This window comes from Ursus arctos, unplaced genomic scaffold (assembly GCF_023065955.2).
Source record: "Ursus arctos isolate Adak ecotype North America unplaced genomic scaffold, UrsArc2.0 scaffold_1, whole genome shotgun sequence".
NCBI lineage: Eukaryota > Metazoa > Chordata > Mammalia > Carnivora > Ursidae > Ursus > Ursus arctos.
In genome coordinates, this window is record NW_026622763.1 from 83,927,064 (window position 1) to 83,942,768 (window position 15,705).

Sequence of the window (15,705 nt, forward strand, 5' to 3'; positions counted from 1 at the left end):
AACAAATATTGTCAAAATGTCTATACCCAAAGCAATCTACAGATTTACTGCAATCCCTATCAAAATACCAATAGCATTTTTCATAGAACTTTGACAAACAATCCTAAAATTTGTACCGATTCACAAAAGACCCAAAGCAATCTTGAAGAGCCAAAGCAATCTTGAAAAAGAAAAACAAAGCTGGAGGCATCACAATTCCAGACTTCAGGTTATATTATTACAAAGCTGTCATATCTCCGTTTATGTGTGACCACTTTTTATAGGCCTTCTCTCACACTCATATCTAAATTCATTTTTCCCTTTCCTAACAAACACACATGCTCCAAACACATATGCTAGTCTCCAGGATAGCACCCTGTTTCCTTCACAGTACTTATCATAATTTATAATTAGGGATCTATTTATTTATGTGTTTCTTGTCACTCTCCTCAGTAAGCACAACTAACACATCTGTTTTGTTTGCCACTGTGTAACTCGCAAATTAAAAGCACTTAGTAAGTAACCTTCGAATGACTGAATAAGTGATCTTACTCATTCCCATTGCGCCAATTCTTTGCACCCCAGCCTACCACCAGAGTTCCAAATCCCTATTTCTAATAGCCTGCTGGACATTTCCACGTGAACGTCACATCACATCCAAAATTCATCATGCTCCAAATTCAAGTCATATCCTACCATTTTATTTGCATTACCCCACATTAATATCTCAGAACAGCATATATTATGATGTTTTATTATTATTCATATATGATAAGGCCTTATTTTCCTACTGGAGTTTGAAGTTACTTAAGGCTGTAAATTATGTTTGTGTTCATCTTTGTAACCCTCCTTGCATATTGTTCAAAAGTTTGTATGAAGTGAGTACTAAGAAAATATTTGCTGTTCAGCACTGCTTCCAAAAATTTAAAACCAAATGAATGCTGATTTACCTTCCAGCTCCAGGCTCTGTCATTGCTAGGGCACCAATACACTTCCCACTGGTCATCTGGGGGATGAAGCGCTTAATCTGTTCTTTTGAGCCATACTTTACAATATAGGGCATGACAATATCTGAATGAAGACTAAAACCTGGGCCTGAACAATTCGAATATATTCTTAAAGAGAAGAAAAGAAGAAAATATAAAGCACAAAATAGTTATTTTGTTCTGCTTTCAGTTTCTTTGATTTTCAATTAAACAACAAATTATTAAGTCTTATCACATTGTGTGGTAATAGCCTGTCCAGACAAACCTAGGAAGTTCCTGCAAGATTTTCTCTTTGTTTTTATTAATCCTTTAATTTCTGGCTCTAGCACAATTAATAGTAATCTAACAGAGCTCCATGAATACTTACTTAACGAATTAAAAGACAAAACACTTAAAAGTATTAATCACCTACAGTTGTATTACCCTAACATAGCAACTATTTTCATTTTGGCACATTACCTTTGCCGTAAGGATATATTCTAATATAGTTGCAGTCATGGTGTGAATTTGTACTTAACTATTTTTTTAATCATGTGACATGAAAAAGTCCTTTTTTTTTAACACAGTTGTCACAACAATAATGTGAAATAGCTGTAAAATATTCAAAATTGTTTACGTAATGTAATTTACCTAGTCATTCCCCCACTACCAGACATTTAGATTGCTTCCACATTTGGAGGACTATTATCTAACATAACAACGATTTCTGTACACAGCTCCTTTTTTTCCTATAAAATTACGTCCTTAAGATCAATTCCCCAAAGTGGCATCCTAGATCAAAAAGCAGAAATATTTTCATTTTTTTATGTGTATCCACATTTTTAATCACCAGTTATTGATTGTCCTAATTGATAATGCCACTAATAGTATGAGTATCTCATTTTCACTGCAACCTTTTCAGCAATGCATATTATGATTTTGAATTTTCACCAACTTTTGCAAATACGCAAAATGATACCTCCAGGTTAATTTAATTTGCATTTGATTGGTAGTTAAGGATGAGCTTTTTTCATCTAAAAGAACCCATTTGAATTTTGTTTTGATGAACTGTTGGTTCAAATTCTGTGCCCATTCATCAACTGAAATCTTTATTTCTTATACATTAAACTTTAAGTATATTTGACGGAAATATCTTTCCACTTTTTTTTCAAATAGCTTTTTAAAAGAAGAAAAGTAAACATGAAGCAATTAAAAATGAAGGGATCTCTTTAACTTTCAACAGCACCTATTTTAACAATTTAAAAGTGCATTTTCCTATCTTCCCACATTAAAAAAAATGCACAAGCCTATATGAGGGTTTTATTCATTCACACTTTACACTGTTTTCAATATTAAAAGATTAGAAAGTGTAATTTACCATCTTCTCAGAAAAGTGAGCAGCGTGCTTTAACAAATGAGACTCTACTTCAAATGTCTGCATACTTACTGTTCTTCCCAAGTAACAGCTGTCGAATACAAGTCCCCACCAACACCACCATGATGTTCTGCAATATTGACACCGAGCAGTCCTTGCTTTCCAGCTTTTTCCCAAAGTTCCCTACTCACTTCTCCAGCTTTCTCCCATCTGCAAACAGCAGACATTTTAAAATCAGAAGAACTTTTTTCATATTATTTTCATGGTCATAATTTGAACTTATGAATGATAGTGTGCCGGAATGTTCCCTTAATTTGAGGTAATTATCATTGACATGGGCCATAACTTTCTATTTGCATCTGATTCTTTCATTGTTTCTCCTCGTTCTTGCTCTCTTCCTTACTTCTCCCTATTTGCCACTTCTCTCCTGTCTCGACTATTCATTGGGCCTGCAAATTACATCCACTGATATTCATGGATACAGTTCCTCTCAGCTGGTACTCTTAGGATGGAATCTTAGTTGTGCCACAGTCATGGGAATTTGTCCAACTGTCCTGTAAAGGCAATTGCCCTCTATTTCCTTAAAGTGCTGAACTTACGGGGATGAGCATATACAAAAGGTGACAAGAGCAGGCAATCTTAAGTTTAAGTAGGAACAATAGAAGAACAGAAGCATCTTGCAGCTGAACTGTCAAATGATCTTCTGAAAAGACTAGATTTTCGCATAAAACTGTGGAACCTCTGCTTTTCTTCTTTAAAAATGAGAATGGCATAACGAGGAAAGAGATGGCAAGTCAGAGATAAAGAATCTGAGAACTTTTGTTTTTGTTTTATTTTTTTATTTTTTTTTTTAAAGATTTTATTTATTTATTTGACAGAGATAGAGACAGCCAGTGAGAGAGGGAACACAAGCAGGGGGAGTGGGAGAGGAAGAAGCAGGCTCATAGCAGAGGAGCCTGATGTGGGGCTCGATCCCATAACGCCGGGATCACGCCCTGAGCCGAAGGCAGACGCTTAACCGCTGTGCCACCCAGGTGCCCCTTGTTTTATTTTTTTTAAGTGGTAGTTAGATATAGTTAGTAAGTATGAGGTATATTTTTGAAGATACTGTTTAAAGGTAAACACAGATACCTCAAGGAATTTTAGAAGAAAAGAGTTTATCATGTATGTTTTGATGTAATTATTGCCTAAAGTACCTTAGAATAAGCTGCAAATTTTCAAAATTTTCTTATTTTTAATTGTATATTATAAAATTTATTTAAATAGCTTTAGACTAACTTAATCTCAGGATTCTTAAGAATTCTTAAGTTTATAGTTAAATAGTTAAGTATTATAGTACAATAGTTAAGAGAGCAAAATGTTAATAGAACAATTAACACAGTATATTTTCTGTAGAACAACATGCACCATTCTAGAAGTGGTTCTCATTGTCCCCCTTATGCATATTACTTTAAAGGAAAATGGGCCACTTACTCTGCATGGTAAGGAATCACTTCTTCTTGAAAAAACTTCCTTACACTTTCCCGGAAAATGTCATGTTCTGAAGAAAAGATTCTTCTAATTCCTATGTCTGTTAATTTTTTAGCAGAAGGAGTTTCTAGACGGTCTTCCCCTCCGGAATGAGAACATCTTAAAAATATACATATACATTAAGAAAATTAAGTGAATTGTTACTCTTCATATCCAAATTAGTACCACTGAACAACATGGAAGGATAATTCTATTGAACAACATGGAAAAACACTGGTTTTCTTCCCCCGCAGACACACTACAGAGGTAGGTAGAAAAACTCTGAAATTTGACAGACCTGTTCAAATTTGAGCATTACCACTTTGGATAGGCTCTATCCCATCTCGATGAGATCAAGTAGTTTGTCTTTATTCAACTCACTCTTCACTTCCAAACCCATAATGAGGACATCATGGCTATGACCGACCACATGTCTGAGCTGAGGTAAAACAGTGTGGTCACATGATGTGAATCATATTACATAAAACTCAAATACCACCACAGAATAATACTGATAAGTTTTCACGTCACTATGATGTTTAAGATAATATTAACATTTTTTCCAGAATTAATATTTCATTCAGAATCATACAATTTGAAGTGGCAGGTGTGTAAGATATACACTTTTTTTTTCTTTTTTCTTTTCTCTTTCCTTTTCCCCTCCTCTCCTTCTTCCGTTTTTATTTAAAAGACAGTTTGTTTATTGGCAATTAGTCTGTCTCAACCTTTTTTTTCCCACGGTAATGAATTATTTTGCTTAGCTTATGTATTTTTATTTAATGCTATGAACTGAATCGTGTCACTCCCAAATACACGCCAGAAGCTCTAACTCCCACTGTGATTGCATTTGGAAGTAGGGCTTTGAGGAGGTAACTAGTTAAATGAGGTCATAAGGGTGGGGTCCTAATCTCAGAGGATTTGTGGCCTTATAAGAGGAAGAGAGTCAGCTCAAGCTCTCCCTGTGTGCACGCAGCAAGGAAAGGCCATGTGAGGACATAGGGAGAAGGCAGCCATCCAGAAGCAAGAAACAGAGCTCTCACCAGGAATTGAACTGGCCAGCACTTTGATCTTGGGTTATCCAGTCTTTAGAATTATGATATAAATTTGTTGTTTTAGCCACCCGGTGTATGGTATTTTGTTATGGCACAAAGCTAAGTAATACACTTAATAAGCATTTTCAGTCATTTTGCTTTAGGTTTATCTTTTATCCCCAACTTTTAGTGCAGTTTATTAATATAATTTGAGATACTTTTTAAATGGTAATCTTTGGTTGTGAACATGTAATACTACAATCTTTTTTTTTAATACTTTCAAGTCTGCCTTTTGCCTTCATGGTTACTACTCAGTCATTCAAATCGTTATTTTTAATGGCTCATTCATTCATTTGGTCAACACACACTTTCTGAGTACCTATTATGTAGCAGGCACTGTTAGGTACCTTGGGCTACAAGAGTGTGCAAAATAAATAAAGATCCTTGTTTTCAGGCTCACATTTCAAGAAAGGGAGACTGAATAATGATAAATAACACACTAAAGAAGCAAATTACAGAATAAAGGAGAAGGTGATAAATTCTATGGAAAAGAAAAGTGGAGCAAGGATCAGAGTGTGTGTCTGGGACAAGGCAGGGACAATGGCTGCAGTATGGAATAGTGCAATCAGGGTAGGTGAAGTTAGAAAAATGAGATTTGAGCAAACACCTCAAGGTGACAGCCAAGCAGATTTCTGGAGTAGAAGCATCTTAGGACAAGAAAGCACTTAAAGCAAAATGTGTCAGGCAGGATGGTATCTGGTGTGTTCTAGAAAGAGCAAGGAGGCCAAACGTGGACTGAGTGAGAACAGTAGATCAAGTCGGAGGTAACAGCACCAAGACCTATAGGGGTTTTGCATACCACTATACCTTTACATCAAATAGGCCAAAATTTACTTTATCCCATAATTGAAATTGATGAAGGATAGTTGGAAGAAAGGCAGGCAGGGACAACGGGCCTCCACCCTAAGAGGAATTTACACCCTTAAAAGGATTTTACAGCGCCCTGGAAGGAGGCCTCCACCCTTTGTCATGTGACAAAAACCCGATGCGATGACAGGCGCAGGGAGGCTTCATCAGATTAAAGCAGCCCTCCAACAAGCCCATAAAACCCCCTAGACTTAGAAACTCCAGTGGCCGCAACGCTCGCAGTTCCCCTTGAAGTGCCCTCCCTCTTCAGGACCTTTGTATAATCACTTAATAAACTTTACTACTGCTCAGTAAACTTTGCTTTCCTGCCCACCACTCTGCAGGTCTGGTTTACCTCTTCATTCTTACAAGCGGCGTGACCAAGAATGGTGAGCACTAAAGGAAAGGAAATCCTGTAACAAAATGATTGGTTCCAATTTCCTGCTAGTAGAAATAAAACTATAATGCACACGTTTGTCCATAGAGCTTTTCCATACTTGGAATTTTTCCTTAGGAAAAAAATGTGCTGAGACTAGGAAACCGGTGCTCTCAAACTCTAAATCATCTGTCAACATAATTAGCAATTAACAGGGTGGAATTTATATTCCAGTCTGCCTCTATCTTAAAATTTTATATCCCATAGTACCTTAAAGAAACCTTTGGAATATTTCTAAATAAAATATACCAAGACCCTAGAAAGTGAAAGAAATGCCAGGAAGAATAAAGGGTTTCAGGTCAGTCAAAAGTGTTCAAGAGAGAATATGAGGAAGAAAATCAAAACAGTTGACAGCCAGTATGTTGGAACATCCATTTCTTGAAGGCCAAGGAAACTTACTGAATAAATTGGTCCTTTTTTTCCTTATAAAGATCAGGAAACCTGTACTGAACAAAAATAAACTTCTACTAATTTAAGAGGCCAGGCTCTATTATTTTTTTAAAAATCATTTACATTATAAAAGGGAGACAGTCTCCACCAGCACCTTCAGCAATACTTGGGAACTGGTTATAAATACACTATCTCGGACCTCACCCCATATCTAGTGAATCAGAATCTGTATTTTAACAAATTCCCTGAGTGACTCATTTGTACATTAAGAAGCCTGCTATGATAAAACTACAGTCCCTGACCTATTCAGAGGGTCCCTCGGGTCCTCCTTTTTCCAAAATTCTCTATTATGAGATTTTCTTCCTATACTTCAACCAAAGTAATTTATCCCAATAGACCTAATGCAGAAACAGATACGAGAATTGGGATGTGTTCTACTAAGCCAATGTAAATGATGTCTCTCTTTTGAAAAAGCTATTTTTCACAAAAATGGTATTTATAACAACATGTAATGGGTTTATTATTGTTACTTTTTACTTATTATCGAGATATAATTGACACATAATATGTAGTTTCAGATGTACATGATTCAATATTTGTATATACTGTGAAATAATCAACACAATAAGTCTGGTTAATATCCATCATCCCACATACTTATAATTTTTCTTCTTGTGATGATCACTTTTAAGATCTACTCTTCTAGCAAATTTGAAATATACATACAGTATTAACTACTGTCATCATGCTGTACATTCAACTCCCATGACTTACTTTAGCGCTGAAAACTTGGACTTTTTGACCCCCTTCACCCATTTCTACACCCTGCCCCCCAACCACAATGTGTTCTCCGTATCTATGAGTTCTTTTTTTCGTTTGCTCTTTTAAGATTCCACATATAAATGAGATCATACGGTATCTGTCTGTCTTACTTCACTTACCATATCTCTATTGTTACTTTTAATTAACTAAATATTTGTAAAATTTGTTTTGTAGTTATCTATCGATATCCATATGGATAGATACAACCCCCCCTCCCCGCGCGCGCGCGCATACACACACACACACACACACACACGAAGATCTTTGGGGGTCCTCTAACTTTAAGAGAATAAAAGAGTCCTGATAACAAAAATTTGAGGATCACAGTCTTACGAAGTTCTGGGGAAGAGCTCAGAAAAGTATGTGCATCCTGAAGTCAAGTCACCTCCTCAGTAAAGTCTTCCCAACTGTCCTCAGGAGGAAGAGGTACTTTTCCACATCTGAGAGCTCCACCAATGCTGTAACAAGCTAATTTATCATTCATGTCATACTCCTTCAATAGTGAATCCTGGATGCTTCCAGTTTACCCGATGAATGGATTTGATGTGTCAGCCAGTATCTAAAGCTTTTGATCTCATAAACACTACCTTCATCATCACAGAGCCACTTAGAAACGATTAACTTTTCTGGATTTAATTAATTAAAGGATTTGTTAAATAAATCTCAATGCCCTTGTCTGATGGGGCGGACGTCAGGTCTTTGCTGTCCTGGGCTGCCTGCTCCGGGGCACTCTTGAAAGTACGCTTCATCGCAGACGCCTGCCACTTTCTCCACACCCGCGAGGCGGGAGTCCCTCCTCCAGGTTCACAACCCTGAGACCGCCTGGGGCACTACGCCGCCGCCTTTCGCCACGGTTCTAGGCCCAAAGGCAGGAGCCCGAGTCCCGGTAAGACGCCCCTCCCCCGCAACCCCGCGGCCGGTCCTAGAATCTCACGAGCCGGGTTGGGGCCAGAGTGAGCCTTGGCGAACCCCGCTTTGGGCTTTCGCGCTACTCCGGGGGTCACAACCGAGGCCTGCATGCGCCCTCCTCGACGTGGGTCCCATCCCATCTTCCGGCGCCGCAGGACAAGGCCCAGCCCCTACCCCCGGCGTCTCCCGCGCCCACCGCCCGGCCCCGCCCCTCGCGCGCCGCTGCGGTCGGTGCCCCCGGGGGGTCCCTCCCCCCTCTCTTCTCCCGCCCTTCCCTCTCCTGCCCCGGCCCACCACCGCCCCGCGGCTCGGGCGGGCGGTTCAGCTAGAGCTCCGCCGGCGCTCACCTCGCGGCCGGCCGCGAAAGCCAGGCACCCCGGCAGCCCCACCAGCGCAGGGAGCTGCGGAACACGCGTGCAGCCATGGCTGGGACGGCGGCTAGGGCGGCAGCGGCGACGGACACGACTCCTCGGAGGCTCCCGGGCTTGGCGCCGGCGGGCCAGTTCTCCGCGGGACGCTCCTACTGGGTCGTCCCCAGCGAAAACCGCCCCGCGAGCTTTTGCAGAGCCGGAAGCCTGAACGGGGACTGCTGCGACCTCGCCGAGCCTGCCTCCTCCGGGGAGAACGGGTGGAGCGTCGCCCCGGGCTGCAACACTCCCCTCTGAGTCGTAGCCAACCAAGTTTTTGAATTCCTGTTTTGCCATTCCCTTTTTCCTCTAGTTACCAAATACTGTTTAATAATTTACATTTCAACGCAATGATAGTGGGAGCTATTCAAATTAATGGAATTGGTATTTTGGGGATAGGAGGTCTCGGAAGGATTTTGAACTCTGAAGTAGTTTGCTGGGTGGAATTCTAAGGAGGTAAGGCAGGACCTCCAGGCCATTCTAAAAGTTGAGGACAGTTATGAAGGCCTGAAAACGAGATTTTGCGTTAGAAATCAAGAACACATTAACTGAATGCAAAATATTGGGAAGTTAAAAAAAGGAAGTTAATTTCAAACAGAAGCATGTGAATAATATTAGTTGACTGGGGGAGCACAGGGCTTCAGGCAGGCTTGCCAAAATTCTAGACTCGATGCCTGGGGGTCTTAGGACCTCCACCACTAGGAGTCTGTGCCAGGGTACTTACTAGCTTCAGACTGTTGGTTTTTCAAGATGATAGTTGGCTCATCGAGTTACTTGCCAGTACGGCGCAATAAGAGACCTTTTTCTGCATGGTCTTGCTGAGCCTCTGAAAAATGGTAATAATAAAATACTACTTGAGCGTGTCTCAGTGTGGTGTGAGAATAACCGCAGCAGCAGTAACATTTGATGATGCAGTCCAGGTTTCTGTCTAGTTAACCCATCTCATGGGTGATTTTTTTTTTTTTACAGGCTTAATTAATTCACTTTAATTTTCTTGTATAAAAACACTGTGTGGTGGCAACAGCTGGAGCCTGGATCCTCTACACGGAGACTTTGCTGTAGGTCTTTACTAGAAGGTCTAGTGAACTGGTAGGGAGACATGGTGAACAGGGTCCTTTTCTAGAGATGTCTTGGTGAGATTGATGTAGATCTTAGAGATGGCATGAAAGGTGGCCTTGGCAAAGCTGTTCCAGGCGGCAGTGCAACCTTTGGTCTAGGTGTAGCAGTTGTCGATAATAGTTATCTTCAGCAGCTTCCTGGGCCCAGATGATGTCCGTGCTTCTGGGGGCAGGGATGAGGCATGCCAGCACAGAGACACAGTGACCTGTCACATTTCAAGGGATGGTGTGGGGTTGCTGCTCTTGATCTCCTGGTAACCTCACTGCCCTGTGTCTATAGAGAGGTGGGCCAGGACTATGGCCCCGTACATGGCAGAGGCTGTCTCCTTGGAGCACACCAGAACCAGCTTTGGCTGTTGTTGTTCCGGATGGTGACAAACACCTTGAACTCGATCCACTGGCCAGCACAGATGTCCTTTTGCATGGGCCTAATCTTTAAAGAGAGTTACACCCAGAAAAAAAGTTGATGATCTCAGACTCCTTAACAGGCAGGGAGAAGAATAGAACTCCTCCAAGAACTTTATCTTTTTTTTTTTTTTAAGATTTTATTTATTTATTTGAGACAGAGAGAGCAAGCGCGCACAAGCAGGGGTAGAGAGGTAGAGCGGCAGAGGGAGAGGAAGAGCAAGAAGCAGACTCCCCACTGAGCAGGGAGCCCGATGTGGGGCTCCATCCCAGGACCATGGAATCATGAACTGAGCTGAAGGCAGATGCTTCACTGACTGAGCCACCCAGGCAGCCCAAGAACTATATCTTCATGTCCTTGACCAGGAAGCCCAGTTAGTGACGAGGAGCCACCTCTTGTCCTCAAGCCTTGCCTTGGCAAGCTCTGCATCCTCCACCCCACCGGACCACATCTGTGACCTGGACTAGGACAGCATTGCTGAAGCCTCTGCATACAACTCTCTGTAAGTGTTAGCTCTTTTTATTCTCCTCCACTTACATACTCACATTTTCAGGTGATGGTGACTTTTACTAATGGCCTTTGATAATCAATTTGACAAAAGTTAGATTTTTTTTTCTAATTCAAATAATTGGCTCTAATAGTGAAATTTCAGATGCAGACGATTTGAAAAAGATAAAAATTCATTTACCTATCAAGGGGAATTAGCGGTGCCAGGGCAGAACTGTGGGGGAGGTATCTGAAGCAAGCAGTTCTTTGTGGCACCAATCATATGCCTGGCTATGTTTCTAGTCTCTGAGCAGGACCAGGGGTGACTGTGTAGACAAACTCAAGATTTCCCTACTTTTAGAATTATTGCCAAAATCCCTAGGAAATACAACAGTGTAAGAAACCCCAAGACTCCCACCTTTAGAGGAAGTGTCTTTCTTTTTTACATTTTTTCCAAATTAAATTTCTTTGAGCACTTTGGTCATCTTATTAATTTTTCATCAAAATTACTTTAGCTTTTTATTCAGAAATAGTTTTAAAGTCACAAAAAGTTGCAAATATAGTACAATTAACTCCCATATGGCCATTACTCAGATTCTCCAATTGTTAACATTTTGCCCCATTTGCCACATATATGTATTCTTTTCGGAGTCATTTGAGGATAAATTGGATACATCATGCCCCTTCACTCCTAGTGTATATTTCCTAAGAGTGAAGGAGTTCTTTTAATAACTATAGCACAGTTATCCAAAGTAGAAGTTTAACCCTGATGTAATATTCTATTTATTTATTTATTTTTAAAGATTGTATTTATTTATTTGAGAGAGAGTGAGTGAGAGAGCACAAACAGGGGGAGCTGTAGAGAGAGAAGCAGATTCCCCACTGAGCAGGGATCCCGATGTGGGGTTTGATCCCATGACCTGAGCTGAAGGCAGATGCTTAATGGACTGAACCACCCAGGAGCCCCTATTTAAGAATGTTATATTAGGATTTGAGGCACCTGGCTGGCTCAGTCGATAGAGTGCGACTCGATCTTGGGGTCGTGAGGTCAAGCCTCACGTTGGGAGTAGAGTTTACTTTAAAAAATAATAAATAGGGGCCCCACATCGGGCTCCCTGCTCAGTGGGGAGTCTGCTTCTCCCTCTCCCGCTGTCCCCCTCCCCCTCCTTCTGCCCCTGCCTCTCTCCCTCTCTCTCTCTCTCAAATAAATAAATAATATCTTTTAAAAGAATTCTTAAATAATCTACCATCCATATTCTTTCAACAAATATTCTAATATATCCTTTCATTATAATTAAATCTGATAGAATAAAAAATGGACATGTGCCTGCAAATGGCCTGAGCAGACAAGACCAATTCAGTCACAAAGCTGAATGATGTGGTAAATAAAAGAAAAAGAAAGAGATTAAATTTCCAAACTGCCTCCAGCCCATTGGCAAGTCCTTGAAACAGGTGTGAGTGACCTTCCTCTGGGAGTTCAGCTGCCCCAACATTAATATTTTGCTAAGGGCATTGCTCGCTTCCTCAGCCCATTTGCTAAAATTAGAACAATACAGAGAAGATTAGTGCGGCCTCTGTGCAAGGATGACACACAAATTCGTGAAGCATTCCATAAAAAAACAAAACTAAACTAAACAAAAACTTTGCTCAGGGCAAAAGGCAGTCTTAGCTTACCATTATCCCAACCCTCCAGGATCCTATAAGTCTTCTTTAACATATTAAAAATTCCTTTGGAAACTTCCTTTATCTCTACCCCCCAAGATACATGTGAGCAATCATCCTTCAAGCATATGGCCCACTGATACTCATCTGAAGGGTCTCCTGAGGGTTTACTAAACAGTAATAAATGACCTTTCCCTAGCAATAGCTAGCCCCGTCAAGCTCCTGGAAACCTTGCTTCCAAAATTCCTTAGGACTATGCTAGCCCTAACCCCCTCCCAGTTTGAAAGTATATAATCAGTCATCAGTCACAACCCCAGTACAGTTCTTTCTGCCCACGGGTCCTATTCCTGTGTTTTAAGAAAACCATCTTTTTTGCACTGAAGACATCTCAAGAATTCTCTCTTGCCATTGGCTCCAAACTCCAACATTTTGTATCACTGAATTTAGCTTATTTTGCAAGACTAACTTATCTGGGTCATCTCTTCCTTGTATCTCTGGAAATCATTGGCAAACCTTGAACTATTTCCCCAAGGTTGATATGAAGACCAGTTCCCTCTCATTTAAGAAAGTTCTAATATTATAACTAATAAATAATCACTGTGAAGAATAATCACTGGCTTCCTGTATCACTGTATGGTGATACAGTTGTCCCCACCCCCTTATCTGCTGAGGATTCCAAGACCCGACCCCCCCCCCAACCCCTCACCCCCACCCAATGTATGCCCCAAACCACGGAAGCACCAAATCCTATATAGACCTGTATATACCCAAACAGAACAGGTTCAGCCACACACCGCTGACAACATTCAAAGTCAGAGAAACTAGTGGTGGTGAAACAAGAAAGTAATTTATTTCAGTAAGACCAATACCAGGAAGACAGCTGACTAACATCTTAAAGACTGTCTCCAAAATGCTGAAAATACTTCCAGGTTTATATAAGGAAAATGTGGGGCAAAGGAGGGTGGGTACTTGCAGGTAGCAGTGTTAAGTCAAATGATCATTTTCTTAGAGTCAATCACAGGTGGGGTCTTACCGGCTCAGGGCAGTCCTTATTGTTTGAGGGGGTAGTTTGGATTCCCATCAGGAGATGCTTTGCTCCCAGGGTCTTCCGCCTGAGCCTAGAGACAAGCTGAAAAGAAGAACCCAACTAGAAAGTTTGAGGTCAAAATGGAGGCAGTTGAAGTCCTCTTTCACTATGATAAAGCTTAATTTATGAATTAGGCATAGCAGATTACCAACAATAATAGAGTAGTTATAATAATATACTATAAAAAAGTTACGTGAATGTGATCTCTCGAAAGATCTTATTGTACTGTACTCACTTTTCTTCTTGTGATAATATGAGATGCTAAAATTCCTGTGTCATGAGATCAGGTGAAGTGAATGACAGGAGGGATTGTGATGTAGAATTAAGCTACTAATGTCTGAAGGAGAAGGGTCTGATTCTGGACCTGGGAGATGACCACAGGCAACTGAAACTGTGGAAAGTGACACTGGATCAGTGGGGTCTACTGTTAAGCTGATTTATAACGATATACCCCTGAGCCTCATTCCATCTTTTGGTTCGAGTCCTTCCCATTTGTGAACTGTTTTTCGTGTGTGCAGAAGAAACTTTCACTAATTACTTCAGTGATTCACTGGTTTTGCTTTCGGCTATTTCTGAACTTTTGACAAGTCCAGTGCAGAATATTTTGTTATCTTGTCTCCCTAATACTCTTTCACCTGGCACAGCTCCTTTTGTCTGATAATTCTTGACATTGACATTTTTTGAAGAGTAAAAGCCAGGTATTTTTAGAAATAGTTTGGTTTTTGAGGTTTCCTCATGGCAGAATGGGTACCTAAATAATGTAATGTCCTTCTCAGTATATTGCATCAGAACATCCCTGGTGCTAGTTTGTCCCATTCTTGGTGAGGTTAATTTGAACCACCTTAATTTTAATATCTCAACTTGGTTAGGATGTGTCCACCAGGTTTCAACATTGTAAAGTTAGTATATTTCATAAAGTTAATATGTTTCATTTTGTGAAATAAGAACAAAAGTGCTTCTGAATGCAGAGATGATTTAGTCAAATTGCCAAATGTTTCAAGAATGCTTTGAGTCATTTATATCTCCCTGGCAGGAATAACTCACGTTTTTTATGTGAGAGTTTGCATGGCATGCTTTTATTAATTGAATGTAAATTAGGGCCAGAGTAATCAGGAAATGTTCCAGTTAGTGCATATACCTTGAATTTGAAGGTCTGGGAGTTAACAAAAGGGAAAGAAAGATCCGGACACTGGAGGAGTTTAGAACAAAATTAGGAAGGCTTATAGAAACAAAGGACAGTAAAGAACTGGAGGATGTATCTTGGGAAGAAGTAGGAACTCAGGTTCAGCAGATTGGTAATCGCTGGGAGGCAGCCTGGGACACAGGGCTGACTATAGATTTAGGCATGAGACTACCTGGATTTAATCCTAAATCTCTGTTCCTTACAGGTTGCTGTCATTGTGGGGATTAAATGCTCTGTGTTTATGTAAAGGGTATTGCACATAGATTTGCTGCATTGTAACCATTCAGTTTTGTTACTCTCGTCCAGTTCAGTTCAGTTGGCCAGTATTTTTGTTATCACTAAATATCATACCAAGGAATTTAGGTTTGATGTGGTAGGAAATAGATACAAGGCATAGGAAAGCAAAGTTCATTCATTCGTTCACTCTCTTATTCAGTAAATACTTGTTGAGTTCCTCCTCATGTTGAGAGTACATTGTACAAGATCAAATATCAGCTTGCAAAGATCTTGGAATGCATTTATGAAAATAAGACTCGTATAAGATGATTTAAAATACAAGACGGAGTATGAGAAATGTAGAAGTAAGGTAATAGTCCAGGATAAGGAGTTCACACTCTGGGTGGACTACTTGATTTGCTTCTTTTCCCCCAACTTTATTTTTATGGGATCGTGAAAAAGTCATGGGCATATAGCATTCCACAGATCAAGACCAAAGTTGGAAACCTTTCTCTGAGTTTCTCTCTCCATGTCTCTGATTCCTTATTTGTAAAAAAGGAGTATTAATAGTGTCTACCTCACAGGGTTATTGTGAGGCTAAAACAGGGCAAAATATGGGAAGCATCCAGTCTGGCAGCAATAGGAGCCTAGTTCATAGTAAACCCATTGCTGTTTTTCCTTGCCTTCACACTTACGAGAGGCCATGCTCTTCCCAAGTTGCTAGGAAAACAAAACCCAGGGACCTTTCCTACTAATTTAGTTAGCTATCATTCATTTGGAAAGCTGCTTTTTCTAGTTTCCAATATTAAGCCCAATAT

At 40.3% G+C, this 15,705-nt stretch overlaps 1 protein-coding gene, 1 non-coding gene and 1 pseudogene across 4 annotated transcripts in view; 2 read left to right on the forward strand and 1 right to left on the reverse strand.

Annotated features, from left to right (window-relative positions):
• The window catches only part of ACADL (acyl-CoA dehydrogenase long chain), a 40,104-nt gene extending 31,028 nt beyond the window's left edge, over nucleotides 1-9,076 (reverse strand). Inside the window, exons 1-4 of one of the 3 annotated variants that reach the window (XM_026492037.4) lie at nucleotides 8,670-9,076; nucleotides 3,793-3,948; nucleotides 2,392-2,529; nucleotides 930-1,094 (exon numbers count right to left, since the gene is read on the reverse strand). In XM_026492037.4, the coding sequence (XP_026347822.1) occupies nucleotides 930-1,094; nucleotides 2,392-2,529; nucleotides 3,793-3,948; nucleotides 8,670-8,746 (536 nt within the window). In that variant the 5' untranslated portion in view covers nucleotides 8,747-9,076. The remainder of the gene's footprint in view (nucleotides 1-929; nucleotides 1,095-2,391; nucleotides 2,530-3,792; nucleotides 3,949-8,669) is intronic. The other 2 variants (XM_026492036.4, XM_044381201.3) reach the window with 2 other exon arrangements.
• LOC113250505 (perilipin-2-like) overlaps nucleotides 4,353-15,705 on the forward strand; it is a 63,424-nt pseudogene continuing 52,071 nt past the window's right edge.
• Nucleotides 12,256-12,358, forward strand: LOC113250964 (U6 spliceosomal RNA). The gene has a single exon (XR_003314285.1). It is a non-coding gene; the product is annotated as a U6 spliceosomal RNA (small nuclear RNA).